The sequence below is a fragment of the Muscardinus avellanarius genome (assembly GCF_963383645.1).
Source record: "Muscardinus avellanarius genome assembly, chromosome: X".
NCBI classification, from domain to species: Eukaryota; Metazoa; Chordata; class Mammalia; order Rodentia; family Gliridae; genus Muscardinus; species Muscardinus avellanarius.
This window is the reverse complement of record NC_137792.1, coordinates 40,263,405-40,288,616: the sequence shown is the minus strand read 5'-3', so window position 1 is coordinate 40,288,616 and position 25,212 is coordinate 40,263,405. Positions and strand designations below refer to the sequence as shown.

The 25,212-nt window shown below is 46.8% G+C and overlaps 1 protein-coding gene across 2 annotated transcripts; it reads right to left on the bottom strand.

Annotated features, from left to right (window-relative positions):
* Positions 1 to 2,902: 2,902 nt before the first annotated feature.
* Positions 2,903 to 23,625, bottom strand: RGN (regucalcin; the record flags this gene model as incomplete). Of its 2 annotated transcripts, XM_080719183.1 has the most annotated exons (6): positions 2,903 to 2,953; positions 5,112 to 5,266; positions 5,881 to 6,012; positions 10,775 to 10,990; positions 18,590 to 18,772; positions 23,463 to 23,625. In XM_080719183.1, the coding sequence occupies 6 exons, from the start codon at positions 23,623 to 23,625 to the stop codon at positions 2,903 to 2,905; spliced, it is 900 nt and encodes a 299-aa protein (XP_080575309.1). The 2 variants fall into 2 exon arrangements, with proteins under 2 accessions (XP_080575309.1, XP_080575310.1); XM_080719184.1 differs by lacking the exon at positions 10,775 to 10,990.
* Positions 23,626 to 25,212: the final 1,587 nt, after the last annotated feature.

Here is a 25,212-nt window from a genome sequence, read left to right as displayed (position 1 = left end):
GATGTGTGCCACCACACCCCGAAAGATATATAATTATAAAGGTATATGTACCTAACAAGAGACTTCTAAAGTATACAAACTGCCAGGCGTGGTGGTGCAGTCTTGTACTCTCAGTATTTGGGAGGCTGAGATAGGAGGATCACAGGTTCATGGCCAGCCTCAGGGACTTAGTGAGGCCGCCCGCAACTTAGTGACCCTGTTTCAAAAATAAAGAATAAAAAAATCAGGCTAGGGGTGTAGCTCAGAGGTATAATACCCCTAGGTTCAATCCCCAGCACCACAGAAAAAAAGAAAAAAAAAAGAAAAACAGGGCTAGGGGTGTCGCTCAGAGGTAGAATGCCTCTGGGTTCAATTCCCAGTATGGCAAAAAAGCAGGGGCTGGGGATGTAGCTCAGAGGTAAAATGTCCCTAGGTTCCACCCCAGTATCATAAATAAATAAATAAATAAAACAAAAAGCTGTCAGTACTGAGTAGAGAAAAAGACAAATCCAAAATTATAGTTGGAGACTTCAATATTCTTTCCTGAATAATAGAATAATCATTATATATATATATGTCACATATATTATAAGACTATTATAAAGCAGGGCATGGTGGCACACAGTTGTAATTTCAGCATTTGGGAGGCTGAGACAGGAGGACTGTGGTTCTCAGACAGCCTCAGCTACTTAGTGAGGCCCTTTGCAACTCAGTGATATCCCATTTCTAAATAAAAGAATAAAAAATAGGGTTGGGGTGGCACCCAGAGGTAGAAAGCCCCTGGGTTCCACCCCCAGTACCACACAAAAAACCTAAACAATAAGGCTGGGGTATAGCTTGGAGGTAGAATGCCTCAGGTTCAATTCCCAGTTCTGTCCATAAAAGTTTATATATATATATGTATATTACATACATACACACATGCATATATACAAATATATGCAGGTTAACCATAACTCTATAAAGCTTTTGTGGTATTGGGGTTGGAACCCAGGGGCATTTTACCTCCAAGTGATACCCCAGCCCTGTTTTTCATTCTTTATTTTGAAACTGGGTCTCACTGAGTTGCAAAGGGTCTTGTTAAGTAGCTGACGCTGGCTGTGAACCGTGATCCTCCTGTCTCAGCCTCCCGAAACACATTTTTGAGGACAGTCTTAGCAATTTAGGGAGATTCTTATCAATTTAGTGAGATCCTATTTCTAAATAAAAAATAAAAGAAGCCGGGCGTGGTGGCGCACGCTTGTAATCCCCGCGCTTGGGAGGCAGAGACAGGAGGATCGCGCAGGTTCGAAGCCAGCCACGCTGACTTAAGAGACCCTGTTTCCAAATAAAAAAAAAAAATAGGTCTTGGAGTGTAGCCCGGAAATAGAAGGGTTTCCAGGAACCCTAGTACCACCAAAAAAAAAAAAATAGGGTTAGTGTGTAGCCTGAAGGTAGAATGCACCTGGATTCAATCGCAGCACCAGAAAAAAAAAAAAAAAATTCCAGGCCAGAGGCAAGGCATGGTGGCGCACACTTGTAATCCCAGTACTTGGGAGGCTGAGACAGGGGGATCGCAAGTTTGCAGCCAGCCTCAGCTACTTAGTGAGGCCCTCTACAACTTGGGGAAACCTTGTTTCAAAATAAAGAATAAAGAGCCGGGCGTGGTGGCGCACGCTTGTAATCCCAGCATTCGGGAGGCTGAGACTGGAGGATCGCGGTTCGCAGACAGCCTCAGCTACTTAGTGAGGCCCTCTGCAACTCAGTGAGACCCGGTTTCAAAATAAAGAATAAAAAAAAATAGGGCAGGGGGTGTAGCTCGGAGGTCAAATGCCCCTGGGTTCCATCCCCAGGCCCGCAAAAAAAAAAAAAAAAAAAAAAAAAAAAGAATAAAGGAGTGTAGCTTGGAGTGTAGCTCAGAGGTAGAAAGCCCCTGGGTTCCATCCCTGGTACCACTAAATAAATAAACAAACAAACAAATGGTAAAATAGGTCTGGGGGTGAAGCTCAGAGGCAGATCACCCCTGTGTTTGATTCTCAACACTTCCCTCCCCACACACAAATTCCAAAGTGACAGATTCCTCGTCTATCCAGAATATATTCCTTGTCTATCCAGTAGGTGGCAGCTAGAACCATGGATTTTGCCAGTGTTTGAGACAAATACAAAAATACATTAGTTTGTAAAATAACATATAGGCATAGTAATAGCAAGTTTTTAAAAAAAGTAATAATAAGGTATATTAGCATCATGGTATACTTTATCAGACTGTGATCAAACAAAAAATAAAATTCCAATAAATTATTACCAAATTTCTGTTTATTAGTGTTTTGAATCTTTAGGTATAGTAATTATGACATGCAGAATAAAGAACAAATATGGTCCCATTCCAAGTCCCCTGAGAAATTTGTAAGGATTAAGAATCTGGTTGATAGCTATGCAATTCTTTTCATTTCGATAGAACCTTTTACAGAAAGCCTTATATGTGATATCAAAACCACCAGCCATCCCCCGTTAAGAACGCTTGGCCCCTGGGTGCGGTGGGACACGCCTGTGATCCCAGGACCTGGGAGGCTGGGACAGGAGGATTGCGTGTTCAAGGCCAGCCTCGTTGATTTAGTGAGGCCCTGTTTCAAAACAGAAAATAAAATAGGTCTGGAGGTATAGCTCAGATGTAGAATACCCTGGCTTTCATCCCCAGTACCACAAAATGCTCTAGCTTTGCAAAATAATAAATGAATGGGATTGAGGGCAGGGCTTAGTGAAGAGCATGGTTTTAGCATGCGTGAGGCCACAGGTTCTATCCTCAGCACTGGAAAAATTGTAAATAAAAATTTAATCATTTTTATTACCATTGCTTCATCTCTTCTAACTAAATTGAAATTTCATCTTCAGAATTTGCTGGTTGTCATCAAAGTCCCCTACGGCGGGAATGTGGACCTGTCGCTCACCCAGCATAGGGATAGGGGGCGATGCCTTTGACCCCCAGGCCAGTTATCTGTTGAAAAAGGGAAAGTGAGAAACTGACAAAAGGTAATTCACAAGTATTCTTCAAAAGCATCGTTAGGATTCGTAACAATACATTTAGCCACCCGCTGTCTTTGTTTTTTGTTTTTTGTTGGTCTGGGTGGGGATGGAACCCAGGGGCATTCGACCTCAGAGCTACATCCCCCACCCTATTTTTTATTCTTTTTATTTATTTATTTATTTTGGTACTGAGGTTCCTGGAAGCCCTTCTACCTCCGGGCTACACTCCCAGACCTATTTTATATATTTATTTGGAAACAGGGTCTCTTAAGCCAGTGAGTCTGGCTTCGAACCAGCGTGATCCTCCTGTCTCCGCCTCCCAAGAGCGGGGATTACAAGCGTGTGCCACCATGCCCGGCTTTTATTCTTTATTTTGAAACCGGGTCTCACTGAGTCGCAGAGGGCCTAAGTAGCTGAGGCTGTCCGCGAACCACGATCCTCCGGTCTCTGCCTCCCGAATGCTGGGATTACAAGCGTGCGCCACCACGCCCGGCTTGTTTTTTTTTTTTTATCATAGAAAAGAATTACTTGATTGGGTATGGTCTGACTCACTATCCACACAGATTATAATCTAACAATCACGACCAACTTGGATTTAAAAATTAAATTTATTTCTTAGAATTGTCCCACTTCTTAAGAAAGGGGCATCTATGTTTGTTTCTACATTTGTGTGTATGCATGTGTGTGTGTTACTGGAGACTGAACCCACGGGCGTTCTACCATTCTACCTCTGAGCTATACTGCAGACCTATTTTATCTTTTTTTTGAGGTATTGGGGGTAGAACTCAGGGGAATTCTATTTCCCGGCTACACTCCCAGCCCTATTTTTATTCTTTATTTTGAAACAGGGTCTCACTGAGTTGCAGAGGGCCTCACTAAACCAAGTCTATCCCCGAACTGCGATCCTCCTGTTTCAGCCTCCCAATGCTGGGATTACAGATGCTGGGATTACAGATGCTGGGATTACAGATGCTGGGATTACAGATGCTGGGATTACAGGCGTGCGCCACCACGCCTGGCGTATTCTTTTATTTTGAAACTGGGCTCATTGGGTTGCTGAAGGTCTCGGGTCGCTAAGGCTGGTCTTGAACCTGCAATTTTCCTGTCTTAGCTTCCCAAGTACTGGGATTATAGACACGTGGCTCGGCATCCAGCTCGTTTCTTCTTCTTCTTCTTCTTCTTCTTCTTCTTCTTCTTCTTCTTCTCCTTCTCCTTCTCCTTCTCCTTCTCCTTCTTTTCCTTCTCCTTCTCCTTCTCCTTCTCCTTCTCCTTCTTCTTCTTCTTTTTTTTTTTTTTACGATGGTACTGGGCACCGGGGATTGAACCCAAGGGCACTTTACCTCTGAGCCATACTCTCAGCCCTATTTTTTTTTTTTTCCGGTACTGGGTATGGAACCCAGGGGCATTCTACCTCTGAGCTACACATCCAGCCCTACTTTTTATTCTTTATTTTGAAACCGGGTCTCACTGAGTTGCAAAGGGCCTCACTAAGTAGCTGAGGCTGTCCGCGAACCGCGATCCTCCTGTCTCAGCCTCCCAAATACTGGGATTACAAGCGTGCGCCACCACGCCCAGCTTCTCTCAGCCCTTGTTTATTTTTACTTTTGAACAGGGTGTTGCTAAGTTATCATGCACTGGCCTTGAACCTGTGATTCTCCTGTCTCAGCTAAAAGGTCTGTGTTTATATCAGTGTTCAGTTGCAAAACAAAACTCGTCACTGGGCATGGTGGTGCACACCTGTAATCCCAGTACTTGGGAGGCTGAGACAGGAGGATCACAGGGTTAAGGTCAGCCTCAGCAACTTAATGAGGCTCTCAGCGACCTAGTGAGACCAAAAAATAAAAAAGTCTGGGGGAGTAGCACCAAGGTAGAATGCCCCTGGGTTCCATCCCCAGTAGTGCACGCGCGCACACACACTACTGTATAAAGTAGGTTAAACACATCACCCTGGATTCCGGATAACCTACAGTCCAGACAATACTTTTAGGCCTACAAACTAAATCAAATACTTCTTAGCATCATAAGCTTCATATACTAAATAGAGTTATGTTTTGGAAGTATGCAAAAAGACCAAGCACTCAGAGGATCCTCCACTTCACCCTCCAAATAAAAGAAAAGAGCCATGTCACCTTGAAAACCCCACCGGCTTCAGGTTGTCTGGAGAGGCTGGCGGGGTCCAGCCCATCCCGGGCACAAGTGACGTACATTTCCGAGTAATCCTTCCCTCCGAAGCAGCACGAAGTGGTTTTGTCAACGGGCAACTTCACCGTTTGGAGCCTTTTGCCTAGATCACCAAATATTAAATGTAAAGTTTAGTTCAAGCAATTTGCAACCTGTGAAATGTTTCTGGACCCTTTTTGGAGTCAGCTGGGACCCTTTGTGGGGTCCTAAGAAGACTGTGGGGGTCCAGAAGTCATCCATGGTTTTTATGCTGTTTTGTTTTGCGGATCTGGGGATGGAACCCAGGGGCATTCGACCTCTGAGCCAACACCTTCGGCCCTATTTTTGTTTATTCTTTATTTTGAAATAGAGTTGCAGAGGGCCTCACTAAGTACCTGAGGCTGTCTGCGAACCGCGATCCTTCTGTCTCAGCCTCCCGAATGCTAGGATGACAAGAGTGAGCCACCACGCCCGGCTTTGTTTTGTTTTTGATGCTAAGGATTGAACTCAGGGACATTCTACCTCTGAGCTACACTCCTGCCCTATTCTATTTCTTATGTGAAAACAGGGTCTCACTAAGTTGCAGAGGGCCTCACTAAGTGGTTGAGGCTGGCCTCCAACCTGTGATCCTCCTGTTTCAGCCTCCCAAGTACTGAGATTCCAGGCATGTACCTCCATGCCTGCCCGGCATGGTGTTTTCTGCTCTTGGCAGGAGTCTTCACTTTGCTGCGGGCCTACCTGTCTCAGGATCTAAGCGAATCACTCTCCCTCCGTTGTAACAGGCCACCCACAGCTTCCCCTCGGCATCAATACACATTCCATCTGGGATCTGCTCATCTTTCTCCAGCTTGTAAACACTTCGGCGGTTGGCTAAAAAACAAAACACAAAAACACAGTAAAACAACAGGCCATTTGATACTGACAACCAGAGAGTGCGCACTCAAGCCCATGATAAATACTGATCGCTTCTGTTGTCCAGCAGCGTCTGGCACGGGAACAAAGGATTTTTACCGCAGGATTTGGATAGATTCGCTGGCTTGGTTCTGGTACAGACACAGCTGTCTAAGCTTTCAAAGGAAGAGAGGAAAAAAAGCTTTTTTTTTTTCTTTCCTGCAATGCTGGGGATGAAACCCAGGGCCTCACACATGCACAAGCTAAGCAAGGGCAGTATCACCGAGCTACAGGCCCAGCCCAATCAAAAATGCTTCTTTTTAAGGCAGGCGTGGTGGCGCCCGCTTGTAATCTCCGCGCTTGGGAGGCTGAGACAGGAGGATCGCACGGGTTCGAAGCCAGCCTCAGCTACTTAGTGAGGCTCTCGGCAACTTAGTGAGACCCTGTTCCCAAATAAAATATAAAAAAAAAATCTTCTTTTTTTGTATTGGGGATGAAGGAGGTTCTTTTTTTTTTTATCTTTTTGGAACTGGGGATCAATTGGGGATTAAAAGCAGGTGCATTCTACCTCCCAGCAGAATACTTATGTATTATTATTATTATTATTATTTGTAGTAGTAGTAGTAGTAGTAGTAGAGATTGAACTCAGGGGCATTCTACCTCCAAGCTACATGTCCAGCCCTTTTTATTTTGAAACATGGTCTTGCTAAGTTGCTAACGGCCTCACTAGTTACTGGGGCTGGCCTTAAACCTGCAACCCTCTTGTCTCGGCCTCCCAAATCCTGGGATTACAAGCATATGTCAGTACACCTGGCTGTTTATGATGATGATGATGTGTGTGTGCGCGTGTGTGCACGTGTGTGTGCGTGTGTGTGAGTGACTGGGGATTGAACCCCAGGGCATTCTACCCCTGAGCTATATCTCTAGCTACACCCCAGCCTATATATTTATTGTGGTACTGGGGATGGAACCCAGGGGCATTCTACCTCTGAACTACACCTTCAGTCCTATTTGTTTTTTATTCTTTATTTTGAAACTGGGTCTCACTGAGTTGCAGAGGGCCTCACTAAGTAGCTGAGGCTGTCCACGAACCGCGATCCTCAGGTCTCAGCCTCCCAAATGCTGCCATTACAAGCGTGTGCCACCATGCCCGGCTCCAAACCTATTTTTTATTCTTTTTTTTTTTTGGTGGTTCTGGGGGTGGAACCCAGGGGCTTTTCTACCTCCAGGCTACATTCCCAGACCTATTTTATATTTTATTTGGAAACAGGGTCTCACTAAGTTGCTAAGAACCTCAGTAAGTACCTGAGGCTGGCTTTGAACCTGCGCGATCCTCCTGTCTCAGCCTCCCAAGCGCGGGGATTACAAGCGTGCGCCACCACGCCCGGCTTCTTTATTCTTTATTTTGAAACAAGGTCTCACTAAGTTGTGGAGGGCCTCACTAAGTAGCTGAGGCTGGCCGTTAGCCTGCCATCCTCCTGTCTCAGCCTCCCAAGTACTGGGATTATAGATGCGTGCCACCGCACTTGACTTACATCTCCAGCCCTTTTTATTTATTTTTTGAAAGTTTGAAACAGAGTCTTGCTAAGTTGCTAAGGCTGGCCTCAAACCTAAGATCCTCCTGTCTGAGCCTCCAAATTACTGGGATTACAGGCGTGCGCCACTATACAGTCACTAAGAAAAATTCTTAAATCCCAATAGGTAATTTTCTTTGCCCCCTAAACAGAAGCCCCACAGGCCTTTCTCAGATACTCTTCAGTCTGGTTAGACCTTTGCTATTTAAGTTATAAAATTGACCACTTTGACTAAGTCCACTATCTACAGGGCAATTTAATGGGGTACCATGAATAGTTCATGATCCCAAAGTAGGAAGATATATGACATTGTTTTCTGTATGTCCAAGAGCTCCAAAATCAAGACTAAATATTAGAAGAGCTTGCTTCTGCTGGGTGTGGTGGCAGATGCCTGTAATCCGAGTACTTCGGAGGCTGAGACAGGAGGAGCCAGTTTCCAGGCCAGCATCAGCAACCTAGTGCGACTCTCAGCAACTTTGTGAGGCCCTGTTTCCAAATCAAAAACGACTGGGGATGTAGCTTGGTGGCAGAGTGCTCTTGGGTTCGACCAGTGTCCTCCAGCAAAAAAGAGACAAGAGCTTGCTTCTGATAAGAGGAGCGATCCGAACACTCCTGGTTGGTTAAAATGGGAATTGCATTGGGAGGTAAGACAAGAAGATATGAATTCGCAGCCAGCCTCAGCTACTTAGTGAGGCTTTTTGCAACTCATCGAGACCCTGTTTCAAAATTATAAAGAATAAAAATAGGGCTGGGGGTGTAGCTCGAAGGTAGAATGTCCCTGGGTTCAATCCCCAGTGCCATGTGTGATGTGTGTGCATATACTTGCGCATGTATGTTCACACACACACACACACACACACACACACACACACACACACTCCAGCCAGGTGTGGTGGTGCACACCTGTAGGAGGCTGAGACAGGAGGATCACAGGCTCAAGGCCAGCCTCAGCAACTTATCGAGGCCCTGAGGTACTTAATGAGATCCTGTTTAAAAATAATACAAGCCAAGAGTGGTGGCGCACGCTTGTAATCCCAGCATTCAGGAGGCAGAGAGGGGAGGATCAGGGTCCGAGGTTCGGGACCAGTCTCAGCTACTTAGTGAGGCGTTTTGTAACTCAGTGAGACCCTGTTATCAAAATGAAGAATAAAAAATAGGGCCGGGCGTGGTGGCACATGCTTATAATCCAAGCATTCAGGAAGCTGAGACCAGAGGAGTACGGTTCGCGGACAGCCTCAGCTACATAGTGAGGCCTCCTGCAACGTAGTGAAAACTTGTTTGAAAAAAAATAAAGAATAGCCGGGCGTGGTGGCGCATGCTTGTAATCCCCGCGCTTGGGAGGCTGAGACAGGAGGATCGCGCAGGTTCAAAGCCAGCCTCAGGTACTTAGTGAGGCTCTCAGCAACTTAGTGAGACCCTGTTTCCAAATAAAATAGAAAAAAGGTCTGGGAGTATAGCCTGGAGGTAGAAAGCCTCTGGCTTCCACACCCAGTACCATTAAAAAAAAGAATAAAAAATAGTGCAGGGGGTGTAGCTCAGAGGTCAAATGTCCCTGGGTTCAATCCTCAGCAACACACACACACACACACACACACACACACGCACACACACACACCCTAGAAGGAGTCTGGGGGTGTCTTAGCGATAGGGTGTGTACTTAGCCTGCATAAGGCCCTGGGCTCCATCCCCAGTAGTGAAGAAAAAAAAAACAACAACAAAAAATTCAGGTCACTACAGTAATCAGATAAACAAGATATATAATGGAAAGATCCAGGAACCACGTGTAAGAAAAACAGATTAAAAACAGTCATAAAAAGAACATTACATATTTCAAAAAGAAATAATGTCTGTGCGGGAATAGTTTGCCCCTGATTAAATGTGCACGAAGAGCCTCGTAACTTTCCCCAGGTCATTCTCATGACTGGTCCTGCTCCTTTGCCCGGGACCTTTCATCAAGCAGTTTCAAGGCCCCCCTTCTAAATTCTTCTAAATAATTCCTTCCCTCCCAGTTTCTAGTTTCCAACTACAACTCACAGCATATTAATGGAATGGAATCAAACTGTATTTCTTTTGTTCCTTTTCTTTTTTCAGTATTAGGGATGGAACCCAGGGGCATTTGACCTCTGAGCTACACCCCCTGCCCTATTTTTATTCTTTATTTTGAAACAGGGTCTCACTGAGTTGCAGAGGGCCTCGCTAAGTAGCTGAGGCTGTCCGCGAACCGCGATCCTCCGGTCTCAGCCTCCCGAATGCTGGGATTACAAGCGTGCACCACCACGCCCGGGTAGGTACCTTCTTTTATTTTTTATTTTTATTTTTATTTTTTGGTGGTACTGGGGTTCCTGGAAACCCTTCTGCCTCGGGTTACACTCCCAGACCTATTTTTTATACTTTTTTAATTTGGAAACAGGGTCTCTTAAGCCAGCGTGGCTGGCTTCGAACCTGCGGGATCCTGTCTCCGCCTCCCAAGCGCTGGGATTACAAGCGTGCGCCGCCATGCCCAGCTAAGTACCTTCTTTTAGATCAGGATCCATTTTCCAGTGAGCTCCTCTCTGGTGTTGGAACAAAAGACGATTAAGTATCTCTCTCCATATAAGGCTAACTATGGTCATATTTCATTATGTTTTGACTGGTAGCTTAGTCAAGGCTCTGTGATCATTATTATATTGGAATAATAACATTAGAAAAGTCTCTTATTTTTATGGTATTAGAGATTCAACCCAGGGCCATTCTACCTCCAAGCTACACCCACAACCCTACTTTCTATATTTTTTATTTTGAAACAGGGTCTCACTAAGTTGCAAAGGGTCTCACTAAGTAGCTGAGGCTGGCCGCGAACCTGCAATCCTCTTGTCTCAGCCTCCCAAATACTGGGATTAAGAGTGTGCCACCACACCCTGCTCCCTGTCCCTTTTTAAAATCTTGAAACAGGGTCTTGCTAGGTTGCTGAGAGTCTCACTGTTCTACGGAAGCTGGCCTCAAACCTGCCATCCTCCTGTCTTAGCCTCCCCTCCCCCAAGTACTAGGATTATGGGCATGCACCATCATGCCTGGCTGAAAGCTCTTTATTTGACAAGTAAGGACCTCTTCACAGGGATTGAAGGAAGAGTCTCAAACATGAAAATACTCCTAGCAGTATTGAGAAAAATAACGTTAAGCCACTTAACAGATCTGTCCCGTCTGCAGGTCGTAGTCAAAGGCATCCACGGAGTAGGACAGGCTGTCGATGTAATAGAAGATTTTGTGGTCTAGGGACCAATCCAAGCCATTGGAGATGTCCACCTGGTCAAAGTACTTCTTCACGTGGTGGTCAGGAAACAGGGAGTACAGGGACCCTTGGTGCCGCTCAAGAACCGCAGGGGCTGTTTCCTCGGCCATGGTGCCTGCAAAAACCAAGCTGAACTCAGCCCCAGAGCATCTATCTCATGCACAACACCATCTTCTCCCTCCCTCCCTCCATCTCTCTCTCTCTTTTGGTGGTACTGGGGATTGAACTCAAGGACATTCTATCTCCAGTGCAGCCCACCACCTCAACCCTATTTTATTGATTTATTTATTTTGTGGTGCTGGGGATTAAATCCAGGGGCATTCTTTTTTTTTTTTTTTTTTTTTTGGTGGTACTGGGGTTCCTGGAAGCCCTCTACCTCCGGGATACACTCTCAGACCTATTTTATATTTATTTGGAAACAGGGTCTCTTAAGCCAGAGCTGCTGCCTTCGAACCTGCGCGATCCTCCTGTCTCCGCCTCCCAAGCGCGGGGATCACAAGCGTGCGCCACCACGCCCGGCCAAATCCAGGGGCTTCCTACCTCCAAGTTACAGCCCCAGCCCAATTTTTTATTTTTATTTATTTATTTATGTGCGGTACCAGGGATAGAACCCAGGGGCATTCTACCTCTGAGCTACACCCCTGGCCCTATTTTGTATTCTTTATTTTGAAACAGGGTCTCACTGAGTTTCAAAGGGCTGTCTTTGAACCATGATCATTCTATCTCAGCCTTCCAAATGCTGGGATAACAGGTATGTGCTACCACACCCAGCTTATTTTTTATTTTATTTTATTTTATTTTATTTTGCGGGTCTGGGGATGGAACCCAGGGGCATTCAACCTCTGAACTACACCCCTTACCCTATTTTTTATACCTTATTTTAAAACAGGGTCTCACTAAGTTATAGAGGCCCTCACTAAGTAGCTGAGGCTGGCAGCAAACTGCAATATCCTCTAGTCTCAGCCTCCGGAATGCTGGGATTACAAGGCTACGCCACCACACCCAGCTCTGGATATTCATTTATTTATTTATTTATTTATTTATTTAGGTGGCACTGGGATTCCTGGAAGCCCTCTACCTCCGGGCTACACTCCCAGACCTATTTTTATATTTTTATTTGGAAACAGGGTCTCTTAAGCCAGCGTGGCTGGCTTCCAACCTGCGCGATCCTCCTGTCTCTGCCTCCCAAGTGTGGGGATTACAAGCGTGCGCCACCACGCCTGGCAATTTATTTATTTTTTGTGGTACTGGGGGTGGAACCCAGGGGCTTTCTACCTCCGGGCTATACTCCCAGACCTACTTTTTATACTTTATTTGGACACAGGGTCTCACTAAGTTGCTGAGAGCCTCACTAAGTAGCTGAGGCTGGCTTCGAACCTGTACGATCCTCCTGTTTTATCCTCCCAAGCGCGGGGATTACAGGCATGCATCACTATGCCCATCTTATTATTTTTTTATTTTGAAACAGGGTCTAAGTTGAGGAGGGTCTCACCAAGTAGTTGAGGCTGGCCACGAACCCGATCCACCTGTCTCAGCCTCCCAGGTACTGGGATTACAAACGTGCACCACTATGCCCGGCTTATTTTTTAATATTTATATATTTATTTAGCGTTACTGGAGATGGAACCCAGAGGAATTCTACCTCCAAGCGATACCTCCAGCCCTAGTTTTTATTTTTAAATTTTGAACAGGGTCTCACTGAGTTGCAGAGGGCCTCACTAAGTAGCTGAGGCTGTCCATAAACCGCAATCCTCCTGTCTCAGCCTCTCGAATGCTGAAACTACCTTGTTTATTTATTTATTTATTTATTTATTTATTTATTTATTTATTTTTTGGTGGTACTGGGGGTGGAACCCAGAGGCTTTCTACCTCCGGGCTATACTCCCAGACCTTTTTTATATTTTATTTAGAAACAGAGTCCCACTAAGTTGCTGAGAGCCTCACTAAGTAGCTGAGGCTGGCTTCGAACCCGTGTGATCCTCCTGTCTCAGCCTCCCAAGCGAGGGGATTACAAACCTGCCGGCAACTACCTTGTTTATAATGCAAATTAAAAGTACCCTAGTACACACAGGTAATCCCAGTACTTGGGAGGCTGAGATAGGATTACAGGTTCCAGGCCAGTCTCAGCAACTTAGCACAACATTCGACAATATAGGGAGACTATGTTTCAAAGTAAAAAATATAAAAAGAGGTACAGCACAGCTCAGAGGTAAAAATCCGTCCTGGTTTCAATCTCCAGTATTAAAAAAAAATAAGAAAACCTACCCTGAGAAGTACTGCTTGCAAATAAGAAAAGATATATACGTATGTACGTAGCATGGCATTGGCTATGGGAGAGCTTTAGCAGAATAAAGAGCATCAGCGGCGCAGAGATCAGCGGGCCGAGGCGCCACCTGCCCCATGGAGAGCCAGCTCTTCGTTGGTCCTCCAATCTCCTGATCTGACCTCAGTACAACCTGTAATGTGGAAGTGGGTGCTGTGGCGCAGACACACAGAGATCCAGGAGAAACCTTCCAGGTCTGGTCTGGCACAGGAGGAAATCTCCTAGGCTGGGCCCCTGGCTGAATGGCAGAGCGCTTGTTTCATTCCAGCAAGGCCCGGGCTTCCATCCCCAGCACACCACCCCCTAACAGGAACGAAAAAAAAAGCCAAAGAAAGTCTTGCAGCTGAGATAGTAGAGGAAGCACCTGGATGGCTTTCCACTCTCTTTCCCCCATTTTTCCTGGGCACCGGTCCCTAGGCAGGTCTCGGCCTGGGTGGCAAGGGCAGAGAGACTAGCCAGCTACCGGAAACCACAGAAACAGCCAGCGCCACCCTAAGGGCGGGGCAGCCATTTGCTAAAGCTGCGTGCAGTTCCTCAAGGGTAGAGGCAGCCACGGTGCCTTTTTGTTTTGTACTGGGGATTGAACGCAGGGGCCTTCAACCTCTGAGCTACACACTCAGGCTTTCCCATTCTGAAATAGGGTCTCAGCCGCTGAAGGTCTTGCTACATTGCCGAGGCTGGCCCCAACCTGCACGCTCCCTGCTTTGCCCTCCCAAGTACTGGGATTACATGCCCAGCTGGTGCTTTTATTCTCTTATTTATTTTGTGGTACTGGGAATTGAACCCAGGGGCATTCTACCTCCAAGTGAGGTACACCCCTAGCCCTATTTTACTTTTTTTTTTTTTTTGCGGCTCTGGGGATGGAATCCAGGGGCATTCAACATCTGAGCTACACCCTCTGCCCTATTTTTTATTCTTTACTTAGGTCTCACTGAGTTGCAAAGGCCTCACTAAGTAGCTGAGGCTGTCCGTGAACCGCGATCCTCCAGTCTCAGCCTCCTGAATGTTGGGATTACAAGTGTGCACCACCACGCTCGGTTTCCTATTTTACTTTTTATTTGGAAATAGGGTCTAAGTTGCTGACGGACTAAGTAGCTGAGGCTGGCCACGAACCTGCGATCCTCCTGTCTCAGCCTCCCAGGTACTGGGATAACAAGCGTGCGCCACCATGCTTGGACTCTTTCTTTCTTTCTTTCTTTCTTTCTTTCTTTCTTTCTTTCTTTCTTTTTTTCTTTCTTTCTGCGGTACTGGGAATGGAACTCAGGGGCATTCTACCTCCGAGCTACACCCACAGCCCTACCCTTTTTTTTTTGGTGGTACTGGGGGTGGAACCCAAAGGCTTTCTACCTCCAGACTATACTCACCAGACCTATTTTATACTTTATTTGGAAACAGGCTTTCACTAAGTTGCTGAGCCTTACTAAGTAGCGGAGGCTGGCTTCGAACCTGTGCGATCCTCCTGTCTCAGCCTCCCAAGCGCGGGGATTACAAGTGTGCGCCACCACGCCTGGCTTCCAGCCCTACTTTTTTATTCTTTATGTTGAAACAGTGTCTCACTGAGTTGCAAGGGCCTTGTTAAGTACCTAAGGCTGTCCTTGAACCCAGATCCTCCTGTCTCAGCCAACCAACTGCTGGGATTACAAGTATGCACTACTACGCCTGGCTTTATTTTCTATTTTGATACAGGGCCTCGCTTAGTTGCTGACGGCCTCCTTAATTGTTGAAGCTGACCTCAAACCTGCAATCTTCCTGTCTCAACCTCCCAAGCACTGAAATTACAGGTGTGCGCTACTGTGCCTAGCTATTTATTTTTAAAAACCCAGTTACTTTCATTTAACTTATGTTTTATTTTATTTATTTATTTTTTTGGTGGTCCTGGGGATGGAACCCAGTGGCCTTCTACCTCTGGACTACACTCCCAGACCTATTTTATATTTTATTTGGAAACAGGGTCTCTTAAGCCAGATGAGGCTGGCTTTGAACCTGTGCTATCCTCCTGTCTCAGCCTGCGCCACCACGCCCAGCTATTTTTATTCTTTTGTGGTACTGGAGACTGAACTCAGGGGCATTCTACCTCTGAGCAGTGCCACGCCAGCTGCCAGTTGCTATGGTATTCTATCTTTCTCTGTCCTCAAGCTGCTCAGCGCCAGAGGCAGGCCAGTTGTAGAAATGGGTGGTTTCTGGCTTGGGGGGATGAAAATCACTGAGAGACAGCGAATGCAACTCCAGGCCGGGTGTGGTGGTGCACACTTGTAGTCCCAGCATTTGAGAGGCTGAGACAGGTGGGTCACGGTTTGCAGACAGCCTCAGCTACTTAGTGAGGCCCTTTGCAATTCAGTAAGTTTTTTTTTTTTTTTTTTTTGCATGTCTGGGGAAGGAACCTAGAGGCATCCGACCTCCGAGCTACACCCCCTGCCCTATTTTTTATTCTTTCTTTTGAAACCGGGTCTCACTGAGTTGCAGAGGGCCTCACTAAGTAGCTGAGGCTGTCCACGAACTGCGATCCTCCGGTCTCAGCCTCCCAAATTCTGGGATTATAAGCGTGCGCCACCACGCCCGGCTTGCAATTCAGTAACTTTTTGAGATTGGCTTCAAGCCTGTGATCCTCCTGTCTCAGCTTCTTATTTTATTTTTTAATTTTAATTTCAAATTCTTTTTTTTTTTTTTTTGGTGGTACTGGGGTTCCTGGAAGCCCTTCTACCTCCGGGCTACACTCCCAGACCTATTTTTACATTTTTACTTGGAAACAGGGTCTCCAAGCCAGCGCGCGCGGCTGGCTTCGAACCCGCGGGATCCTCCTGTCTCTGCCTCCCAAGCGTGGGGATTACAAGCGTGCGCCACCACGCCCGGCTTAATTTCAAATTCTTTCGTGGGACTGGAGATTGAACCCAGAGGCTCCAAGCTACACCCTCAACCTTATTTTTTTTATTTTGAAACAGATTCTCACTAGGTTGATGAGAGTCTCACTGCTTGCTGAGGCTGTCCTGGAACCTGTGATTCTCTTGACTCGGCCTCCCAAATTCTTGGATTACAGGTGTGTGCCACCACATCTGTCAGATTTTTTTTTTTGGTACTGGGAATGGAATCCAGGGGTATTCTACCTCTGAGCTACACCCCAGCCTATTTTTTATTCTTTATTTTTAAACAAAGTCTCACTAAATTGTAAGGGGCCTCACTAAGTAACTGAGACTGGCTGCGAACCTGCAATCCTCCTGTCTCAGTTTCCCAAGTACTGGGATTACAAGCGTGTACCACCACAACTAGCTAAAATGTTCTTTTTAAAGGGGGTCTTTCTTTTGTCTTTTGGAATGGGGCTCAAACCCAGGGCAGTACACTTACCAGGTAAGCACTTTGCCACCGAGCTGCATTCCAACACAAAATTTCCTTCCTTCCTTCCTTCCTTCCTTCCTTCCTTCCTTCCTTCCTTCCTTTCTTGGTGGTACTGGGGTTCCTGGAAGCCCTTCTACCTCTGGCTACACTCCCAGACCTATTTTATATATTTTTTAAATTTGGAAACAGGGTCTCTTAAGCCCGCGAGTCTGGCTTCGAACCTGCGCGATCCTCCTGTCTCCGCCTCCCAAGCGCGGGGATTACAAGCGTGCGCCACCACACTTGTAATTGGCTTGTAAGGACAAAATGTTCCTTTTTAAAAAGTGGAGAGATGCCGGGCGCGGTGGCGCACGCTTGTAATCCCCGCGCTCGGGAGGCTGAGACAGGAGGATCACACAGGTTCGAAGCCAGCCTCAGCTACTTAGTGAGGCTCTCAGCAACTTAGTGAGACTCTGTTTCCAAATAAAGTATAAAATGGGTCTGGGAGTATAGCCTGGAAGTAGAAAAGCCTGTGGGTTCCACCCCCAGTAACAACAACAACAAAAAAAAGTGGAGAGATGCTGGCTGCAGGTTTGCGGCTAGCCTCAACAAGTTAGTGAGACCCTGTTTCAAAATAAAATAATAAAATAGGGTTGGGGGTGTGGCTCAGTGGTAGAATGCCCCTGGGTTTAATCCCCAGAACCACACACACACACAAAGTGGAGAACTGGGTGTGGTGATACACACCTGTAATCCTGGTACTTGTGAAGCTGAAACAGGAGGATCTCAAGTTGAAGGCCAGCCTCAGCAACTTAGGGAGACCCTGTTTCCAAATAAAAAATAAAATAGAGCTGGGCGTGGTGCCCTATGCTTGTAATCCCAGTACTTGGGAGGCTGAGACAAGAGGATCGCAGGTTGGTCACCAGGCTCAGATACTTAGTGAGGCCTCTGCAACTTAGTAAGACCCTGTTTCAAAATTAAAAAAAAAATAGGGCTGAGGTGGAGCTTGGAGATAGAATGCCCCTGCTTCCATCCCCAGCACCACAAAAAAGGAAAAGAAAAAAAAAATAAAGAAAATAAGTACTACAATACATGATCCTAGACTGGTTCCGTCCCTAGAGCGAATTTTTATTGAAAGTTTTTGGTCCTGGGATGGAAGCCAGGCCTTTGAGGGTGCTGAGGCGAGCTCTCTGCCACTGAGCTATACCCACAGCACGCCTCCAACTCGAGAAAGGATATTATTTGGTCAGTTGACATACTGGAATATAGATGATACACTAGGTAAAATTATAAAATCAATGTTAAACTTCTTTTTTTGTTTATGTGGTACTGGGGAGTGAAACCAGGGACATTCATTCTATCTTTGAGTTTCACCCCCAGCTGTATATATGTATGTATGTATGTATGTATGTGTATGTATGTATGTATGTATGTATTTTTGCGGGGCTGGGATGGCACCTAGGGGCATTCTACCTTCAAGCGAAACCCCCAGTTCTATTTTTTTATTCTTTATTTTTTTTTGTGGGTCTGGGGATGGAACCCAGGGGTATTCTAACTCTGAACAACATCCCCTGCCCTATTTTTTATTCTTTATTTTGAAACAGGGTTTCACTGAGTTGCAGAGGGCCTCACTAAGTAGCTGAGGCTGTCCGCGAACCGTGATCCTCCGGTCTCAGCCTCCCGAATGCTGGGATTACAAGCGTGCGCCACCACGCCCGGTCTCCTTTATTTTGAAACAGGGTCTCACTGAGTTGCAGAGGGCCTCACTAAGTAGCTGAGGCTGTCCGCGAATCGCGATCCTCCAGTCTCAGCCTCCCGAATGCTGGGATTACGCCCGGCTTGTTCCTTATTTTTAAACAAGGTCTCACTAAGTTACAAAGTAGCTGAGGCTGGCTGCGAACCCAGATCCTCCTGTCTCAGCCTCTCAATAGTAGGATTACACGCATGTGCCACCACCACACTCAGCAAGACCCTGTTTTTAAACAAAAAATAAAATAGGGATGGGGTGTATTTTGGAGGCACAATACTACTAGGCTCAATCCCTAGGACCACCACAAAAAGAAAAAAAGCAAGCAAGCATACCAGCAAAGTATCTCCCGGCAGGATCCACCTTCCCATCATTGAATCGGTTGTTTGTCTTGTCCTTATCTACTGCAGCCAGGGTAACTACTGATTGATCTTCCCAGTTCAAAGCACAGAACTTTGTTCCAATGGTGACGACGTAGCCTCCTGCCTGGCGAAGGGCCACTGAGCTGACCGGGGCATCTGTAGAGGCAAAAGCAATAGTTAAAAGGCAGCAATCAGGAGCTGGGTGTGATGATGCATTCCTGTAATCTCGGTATTTGGGAGGCTAAGACAGGAGGACGGCAGGTTTGAGGCTAGCCTCACAAACTCAGCGAGGCCCTCAGCAATTTAGTGAGAGCCTGTTTCAAAATAAAAATCATCGCAGGTTCTCAGCCAGCCTCAGTTACTTTTCCAGTACTTGGGAGGCTGAGACAGGAGGATCGCAGGTTTGTAGCCTCAACTACTTTAATGAAGTCCTCTGCAACTTAGTGAGACCCTGTTTCAAAATAAAGAATAAAAATAGGGCTAGGAGCCAGGTGTGGTGGCACACACTTGTAATCCCAGCATTTGGGAAGCTGAGACTGGAGGATTGTGCAGGTTTGAAGCCAGCCTCAGCTACTAAGACCCTTTACAATTCAGTGAGACTTGCCGGGCGTGGTGGCGCACCCTTGTCATCCCAGCACTTGGGAGGCTGAGACAGGAGGATCGCACGGGTTTGAAGCCAGCCTCAACTACTTAGTGAGGCTCTCAGCAACTTAATGAGACCCTGTTTCCAAATAAAATAGAAAAAAGGTCTGGGAGTATAGCCCGGAGGTAGAAAGCCTCTGGGTTCCACCCCCAGTAGCACCAAAAAAAAAAAAAAAATTCAGTGAGACCCTGTTTCAAAAAAAAAAAAAAAAAAAACTAGGGTTATAGGGTTGGAGGTGTCGCTAAGAGAGAGAATGCCTCTGGGTTCCATCCCCAGTACCACCAAAAAAAAAAAAAAAGGCTGGGGGTGTAGCTTGGAGGTAGAATGCCATGCCCCTGGGTTGAATCCCTAGTACTGCAAAAATAAATAAATAAAATAAAATTGAACTTAGAGTGTAGGTCAGGGGTAAAATGTACCTGGGTTCCAGGGTTCTAGCTCTAGTACACAAAGACATAATAAAGTGCAAAGATTGAGAAGAAACGGTGATAATTCCTAGGAAATTTATTATTTTTTGTGGTACTGGAGTTTGAACCCAGGGGCATTCTACCTCTGAAATACAGCCCCTAGGAAACACATTTATTACAATTTTCTTTGAAGCCAGGTGCAGTGGCACACACCTGTACTCCCAGTATTTGGGAGGCTGAGGCAGAAGGATCGCAGGTTTGAGGCCAGCCTCAACAACTTAGTAAGTCCCTTAGCAACTTAGTGAGGCCTTGTTTCAAAATAAAAAATAAAAAGGCTGGGAGTGCCGGGTGTGGCGGCGCACACTTGTAATCCCCGCACTTGGGAGGCGGAGACAGGAGGATCACACAGGTTCGAAGCCAGCCGCGCTGGCTTAAGAGACCCTGTTTCCAAATTTTAAAAAGTCTAAAAATAGGTCTGGAAGTGTAGCCCGGAAGTAGAAGGGTTTCCAGGAATCCCAGTACCACCAAAATAAATAAATAAATAAATAAATAAATAAATAAATAGGCTGGGAGTATATACTCAGAGGTAGACCCCTCCCAATTCAATTCTTGGTACCACAAACAATATTAATTTACTTTGAGCCGGGCGCAGAGGCATGTGTCTGTAATTCCAGTACCTGCGAGGCGGATGTTGGAGACTCAAAGCCAATATCAGCAATTTAGCGAAGCCCTCAGCAACCTAGCCAGACTCTGTTTCAAAATAAAATAGGGCTGGGGGGGGCATAGCTAGGAGGTAGACCGCTCCTGAGTTCAGTCCCCAGTACCAAGCAAACGTTTGTCTTTACATTGGAAATGTTTTCTAGGCACCCACTCGGTGCCAAGTGTGAGGCGCTCTTAGCTAGAAGTCCTGCTCAGGGGTTAAGGCGCGGAGGGTTCGGGATGGAAGAGAACCGGAACAGCAGGACCCTGTCGGGAGGGCCACACTTCCAGCCAAGGATCACAGCCCGTGCCTAGGCTGAGCGCCAAGCCCTTCCTATCCCTGGGGGAGGGGGTGGGCTTGCCTTTGGAGGTGGGCCGGAGTGCATGCTGGGAGAGAGAGGTGGGGAAGGCCAGGGTCCCCACCCCTCCCTCTCCTCAGGCCGGTCACTTGGCTTCCGGCCGCAGTCAGATTCCCCAGGTGATTGGAGAAGCTGCTCCCCAGCGGAATGCGGCCCGGCCGCAGAGCGCATGCTCAGCCTTAGTAGGGCCCAGGGTTCTATCTGCGGCACCAGAGAGAAGAAGAAAAAAAAAAAAAAAAAAGGTTTGAGGCTCCCTGTTGGATCCATGGGAAAAGATATCTGAAGTTCCCAAGGTTACAGGAATTCCTGGAATCTCTTCCTAAGGACAAGTTAAGGAAAACAAGGAACTTCTTTATCCTTCAATAATCACACCAGCCCCTAACTGTGTGCCTTAGGAAGCAATAAACTCCTTGTTTGGAAACCACAGGGCCCTAAATGGAATCACATGGAATTCCATCAGGGAGCCTGCATTGCTACATTGGTACAGTGAGCAAAGTTAGTCTTGCTTGATAATTTTGAAGCCTCAAAGCACGTGTGTGTGTGTGTGTGTGTGTGTGTGTGTGTGTGTGTGTGTGTGTGTTGCTGGGATTGAACCCAGGGGCATTCTACTCTGAGCTATTACCTCCAACCCTATTTTTTAGTTTTTATTTTGAAACAGGGTCTCACTAAGTAGCTGAGGCTGGTCCCAAACCCAGATCCTCCTGTCTCAGTCTCCCAAGAACTGGGATTACAAGTGTGCGCCACCATGTCTAGCCTGGTGGCTCCTTCTCCTTCTCCTTCTTGGAAATTAAGGTCATGACTTGACCCAAGTAGATGGCCTTTGCTGTCTCTCCCTCCCTCTCTCCCTTCCTTCCTTCCTTTATTCTTTTCTTTCTTTCCTTTGTAGTACTGAGGATTGAACTCAGGGGCATTCTACCTCTGAGCTACACTCTCAGCCCTACTTTTATGTTTTATTTTGAAACAGGGTCTCACTAAGTTGTGGAGGGCTTCATGATGTTGCTGAGGCTGGCCAGAACCACGATCCTCCTGTCTCAGCCTCCCAAATACTAGGATTACAAGCGTGCATCACCGTGCCCAGCTGGTTTTCTTTTTTTGAACTGGTGATTGAACTCAAGGGCATTCTACCTCTGAGCTACACCCCTAGCCCTTTTTGTATTTTATTTTGACTTCTGAGCTACAGCCCTAAATCTTTTTATATTTTATTTTGAAACAGGGTCTTGCTAAATGGCTGAGGCTGGTCTCGAATCTGTGGTCTCCGTCTCAGCTTCCCAAGTACTGGAATTATAGGGATATACCACCAAGCCTGGTTTCTCTAACTAGGTCTTCATCTTTCATTTCTGTTATCTGAAGGTGTTGAAGAAAGATAGAAACTACAAAACATCAAAACAGAACTGGGGGCTTGGGGTGTAGCTCAGTGGTAGAGCACTTGCCTAGCATGCACAAGGCTCTGGGTTCAATCCCTAGCATTGTGCAAAAAAAAAAAAAAAAGAAAAGAAAAAGAAAAAGAAACAAAAGTGGGAATGTTGCCCTCAGAGGAAAAGGATAAAGAATGCATTGATGACTCATAATTTACTCCTGGGTCAAAGTGGGAGGACCTGGAGCTGGGTCGCAGAGAGCAAGAGAATCTAAAAGGTTTCAGCCGGGCGTGGTGGCGCACGCTTGTGATCCCTGCGCTTGGGAGGCTGAGACAGGAGGATCGCACAGGTTCGAAGCCAGCCTCAGCTACTTAGTGAGATCTTTCCAAATAAAATATAAAATAGGAAGCCGGGCGTGGTGGTGCACGCTTGTAATCCCAGCATTCGGGAGGCTGAGACTGGAGGATCCCGGTTCATGGACAGCCTCAGCTACTTAGTGAGGCCCTCACAACTTAGTGAGAACTTGTTTCAAAAAAATAAGAAATAAAAATAGGGCAGGGGGTGTAGCTCGTAGGTCAAATGCCCCTGGGTTCCATTCCCAGACCCGCAAAAAAATAAATAAATAGAAATAAAATAGGGCTGAGGGTATAGCCTGGAGGTAGAAAGCCCCTGGGTTCCATTCCCCTAGTACCACAAAAAATAAATAAAAGGTTTCAAAGCAGATTCAATCTGGGTGTGCTGGCACACACCTGTAATCCTAGTACTGGGGGGGGGGGCTGAGACAGGAGAATCACAGGTTCACAGCCAACCTCAGCAATATAGTGAAATCGTCCACAACTTAGTGAGACCCTGTTTCCAAATAAAATATAAAATAGGGGGTGTAGCTCACAGGTAGAACACTCCTGAGTTCAATCCCCAGTACCACCACCACCACCATAACAAAAACAACAATAAAAAATTGAGCTGGAGGTGTAGAATGCCTAGATTCTAGTGGTAGAATGCCTCTGGGTGCAACTTTCAGTACAGGAGGAGGGGGAGGAGGAGGGGGAGGAGGAGGAGGAGGGGGAGGAGGAGGAGGGAGGGAGGGGAGCCGTCTTCATCTCAGGTACCAGATGTGGTGATGCATGCCTGTAATCCTAGTGTTTGGGAAGTTGAGACAGGAGATCGCAGATTGGAGGCCAGCCTCAGCAACTTAATGAGACCCTGTTTTTAAAAAACAACACATAAAAATAGGGCTGGGGGTGTAGCTCGGAATCAGAATGCCCCCGGGGTCAATCCCCAGTACCTAAAGAAAGAAGGTCCCGGGGAATGGCCAGTGGGGTGGCCATCAGTCCCCAGGGAAGAGATCGCTGTCCGCATAGATGTGAGCGCAGAGTCCATCCTTACCCACGGTCACGCGCTGCACCTGTTTGGTGAGCGAATCCCACCGGCAAAGCTTTTTTGCGGGAATGTCTACAAAGAGAAGAGAGTTGGACGCTGCTTCCCACACTGGCGACTCCCCACAGCGGCAGTTCTCGGGCAGAACACACTCAATCTTAATGGACGACATTGTCACGGGAGGGACCTGTCGGAGGTACCAGAGATCACGGAAATGTAATGGCATGGAGAATTGGGTACAAAGCTTGTCTGAAGACCCTGGTAAAAATCCCCATACAGCCGGGCGTGGTGGCGCATGCTTGTAATCCCAGCATTCGGGAGGCTGAGACAGGAGGATCACAGGTTCGCAACCAGCCTCATCTACTTAGTGAGGCCCTCCGCAATTTAGTGAGACCCTGTTCCAAAATATAGAATAAAAAATAGGGCAGGGGGTATAGCTCGGAGGTTGAACGCCCCTGGGTTCCATCCCCAGACCCGCAAAAAAAATTATTTTGAGATAGGGTCTTGCTAAGTTGCCCAAATTGGCCTCAAACCAACTCCTTCCTTCCTTCCTTCCTTCCTTCCTTCCTTCCTTTCTTTCTTTCTTTCTTTCTTTCTTTCTTTCTTTCCTTCTTTCTTCCTTTCCTTCTTTCTTTCTTTCCTGATGGTACTGGGAATGGAACCCAGGGGCTTTCTACCTCTGGGCTATAATCCCAGACCTATTTTTATATTTTACTTGGAAACAGGGTCTCACTAAGTTGCTGAGAGCCTCATTAAGTAGCTGAGGCTGGCTTCGAACCTGTGTGATCCTCCTGCCTCAGCCTCCTGAATGCTGGAATTACAAGTGTGCACCACCATGCCCAGCTTGGCCTCAGACTTTCTATCCCTCCTGCCTCAGCCTCCCGAGTAGCTGGGATAACAGGCATGCCCTGCCGCGGTGGACTGCTGGTGTTTGATCCAAACAAGATCTGTGACATGACAGGAGGAGACACGTAGGAGGGAGGAAAAAAGAGCTTATAGGAGATAACATATCTTCAATCAACTTACCAGTGAGGTATTTTTTCAAGCTATCTTTAAAAAGGAAGAAAAAAGTGACGCTCCAAAGAATGGCACCCTCGTCTTGATACTAGTGGTCCTCAGAGCTGCTGTGTAGACAGTGCAAGGCTGCCCTTTATGGCAGCACCCTGGTCCCCAAGGTGGGCCAGGGGGCGGGCAGCGCCCTCATTGGTGGCCTCTCTGGGTGTTTGCAGGTCACCTTCTCTTGCTGTCCTCCCTCCCACATCTGTCGGTGCTATTGATCCCTCTTGGAGGTCAAGGCCATCCTGAATGTTTAGAAATATGGTCCTTTATAGCTGGGTGGCTCCCACCTGTCATCTTAGTACTTGGGAGGCTGAGATAAGAGGATCACAAGGTCGAGGCCAGCCTCAGCAACTTAGACCTTTAGCAACTTAGTGAGATCCTGTTGGAAAATAAACACTAAAGTAAGGCTGGGGGTTTGCCTTGGAGATAGAATGCCCCTGGGTTCAATCCCCAGTATCCCCCCCCACACACACAGAGAAATATGTTTGCTTGTGATAATACACGAATTAGAACTAACACCCGGGGCTGAGGTGGAACTCAGTGATGGAGCCCTGGGCTCCATTCCTAGCACCCCTTCTCCCCCAGAAAACTGTAACATCTGTTTTTAAAATCCTACAGTGGAAAGGACTTTGGCTGGGCGTGCAGGCCAGCGGGGCATAGCCAGGCCCTGAGACAGCCCTGAGCTGTCTTGCTGCCTAGG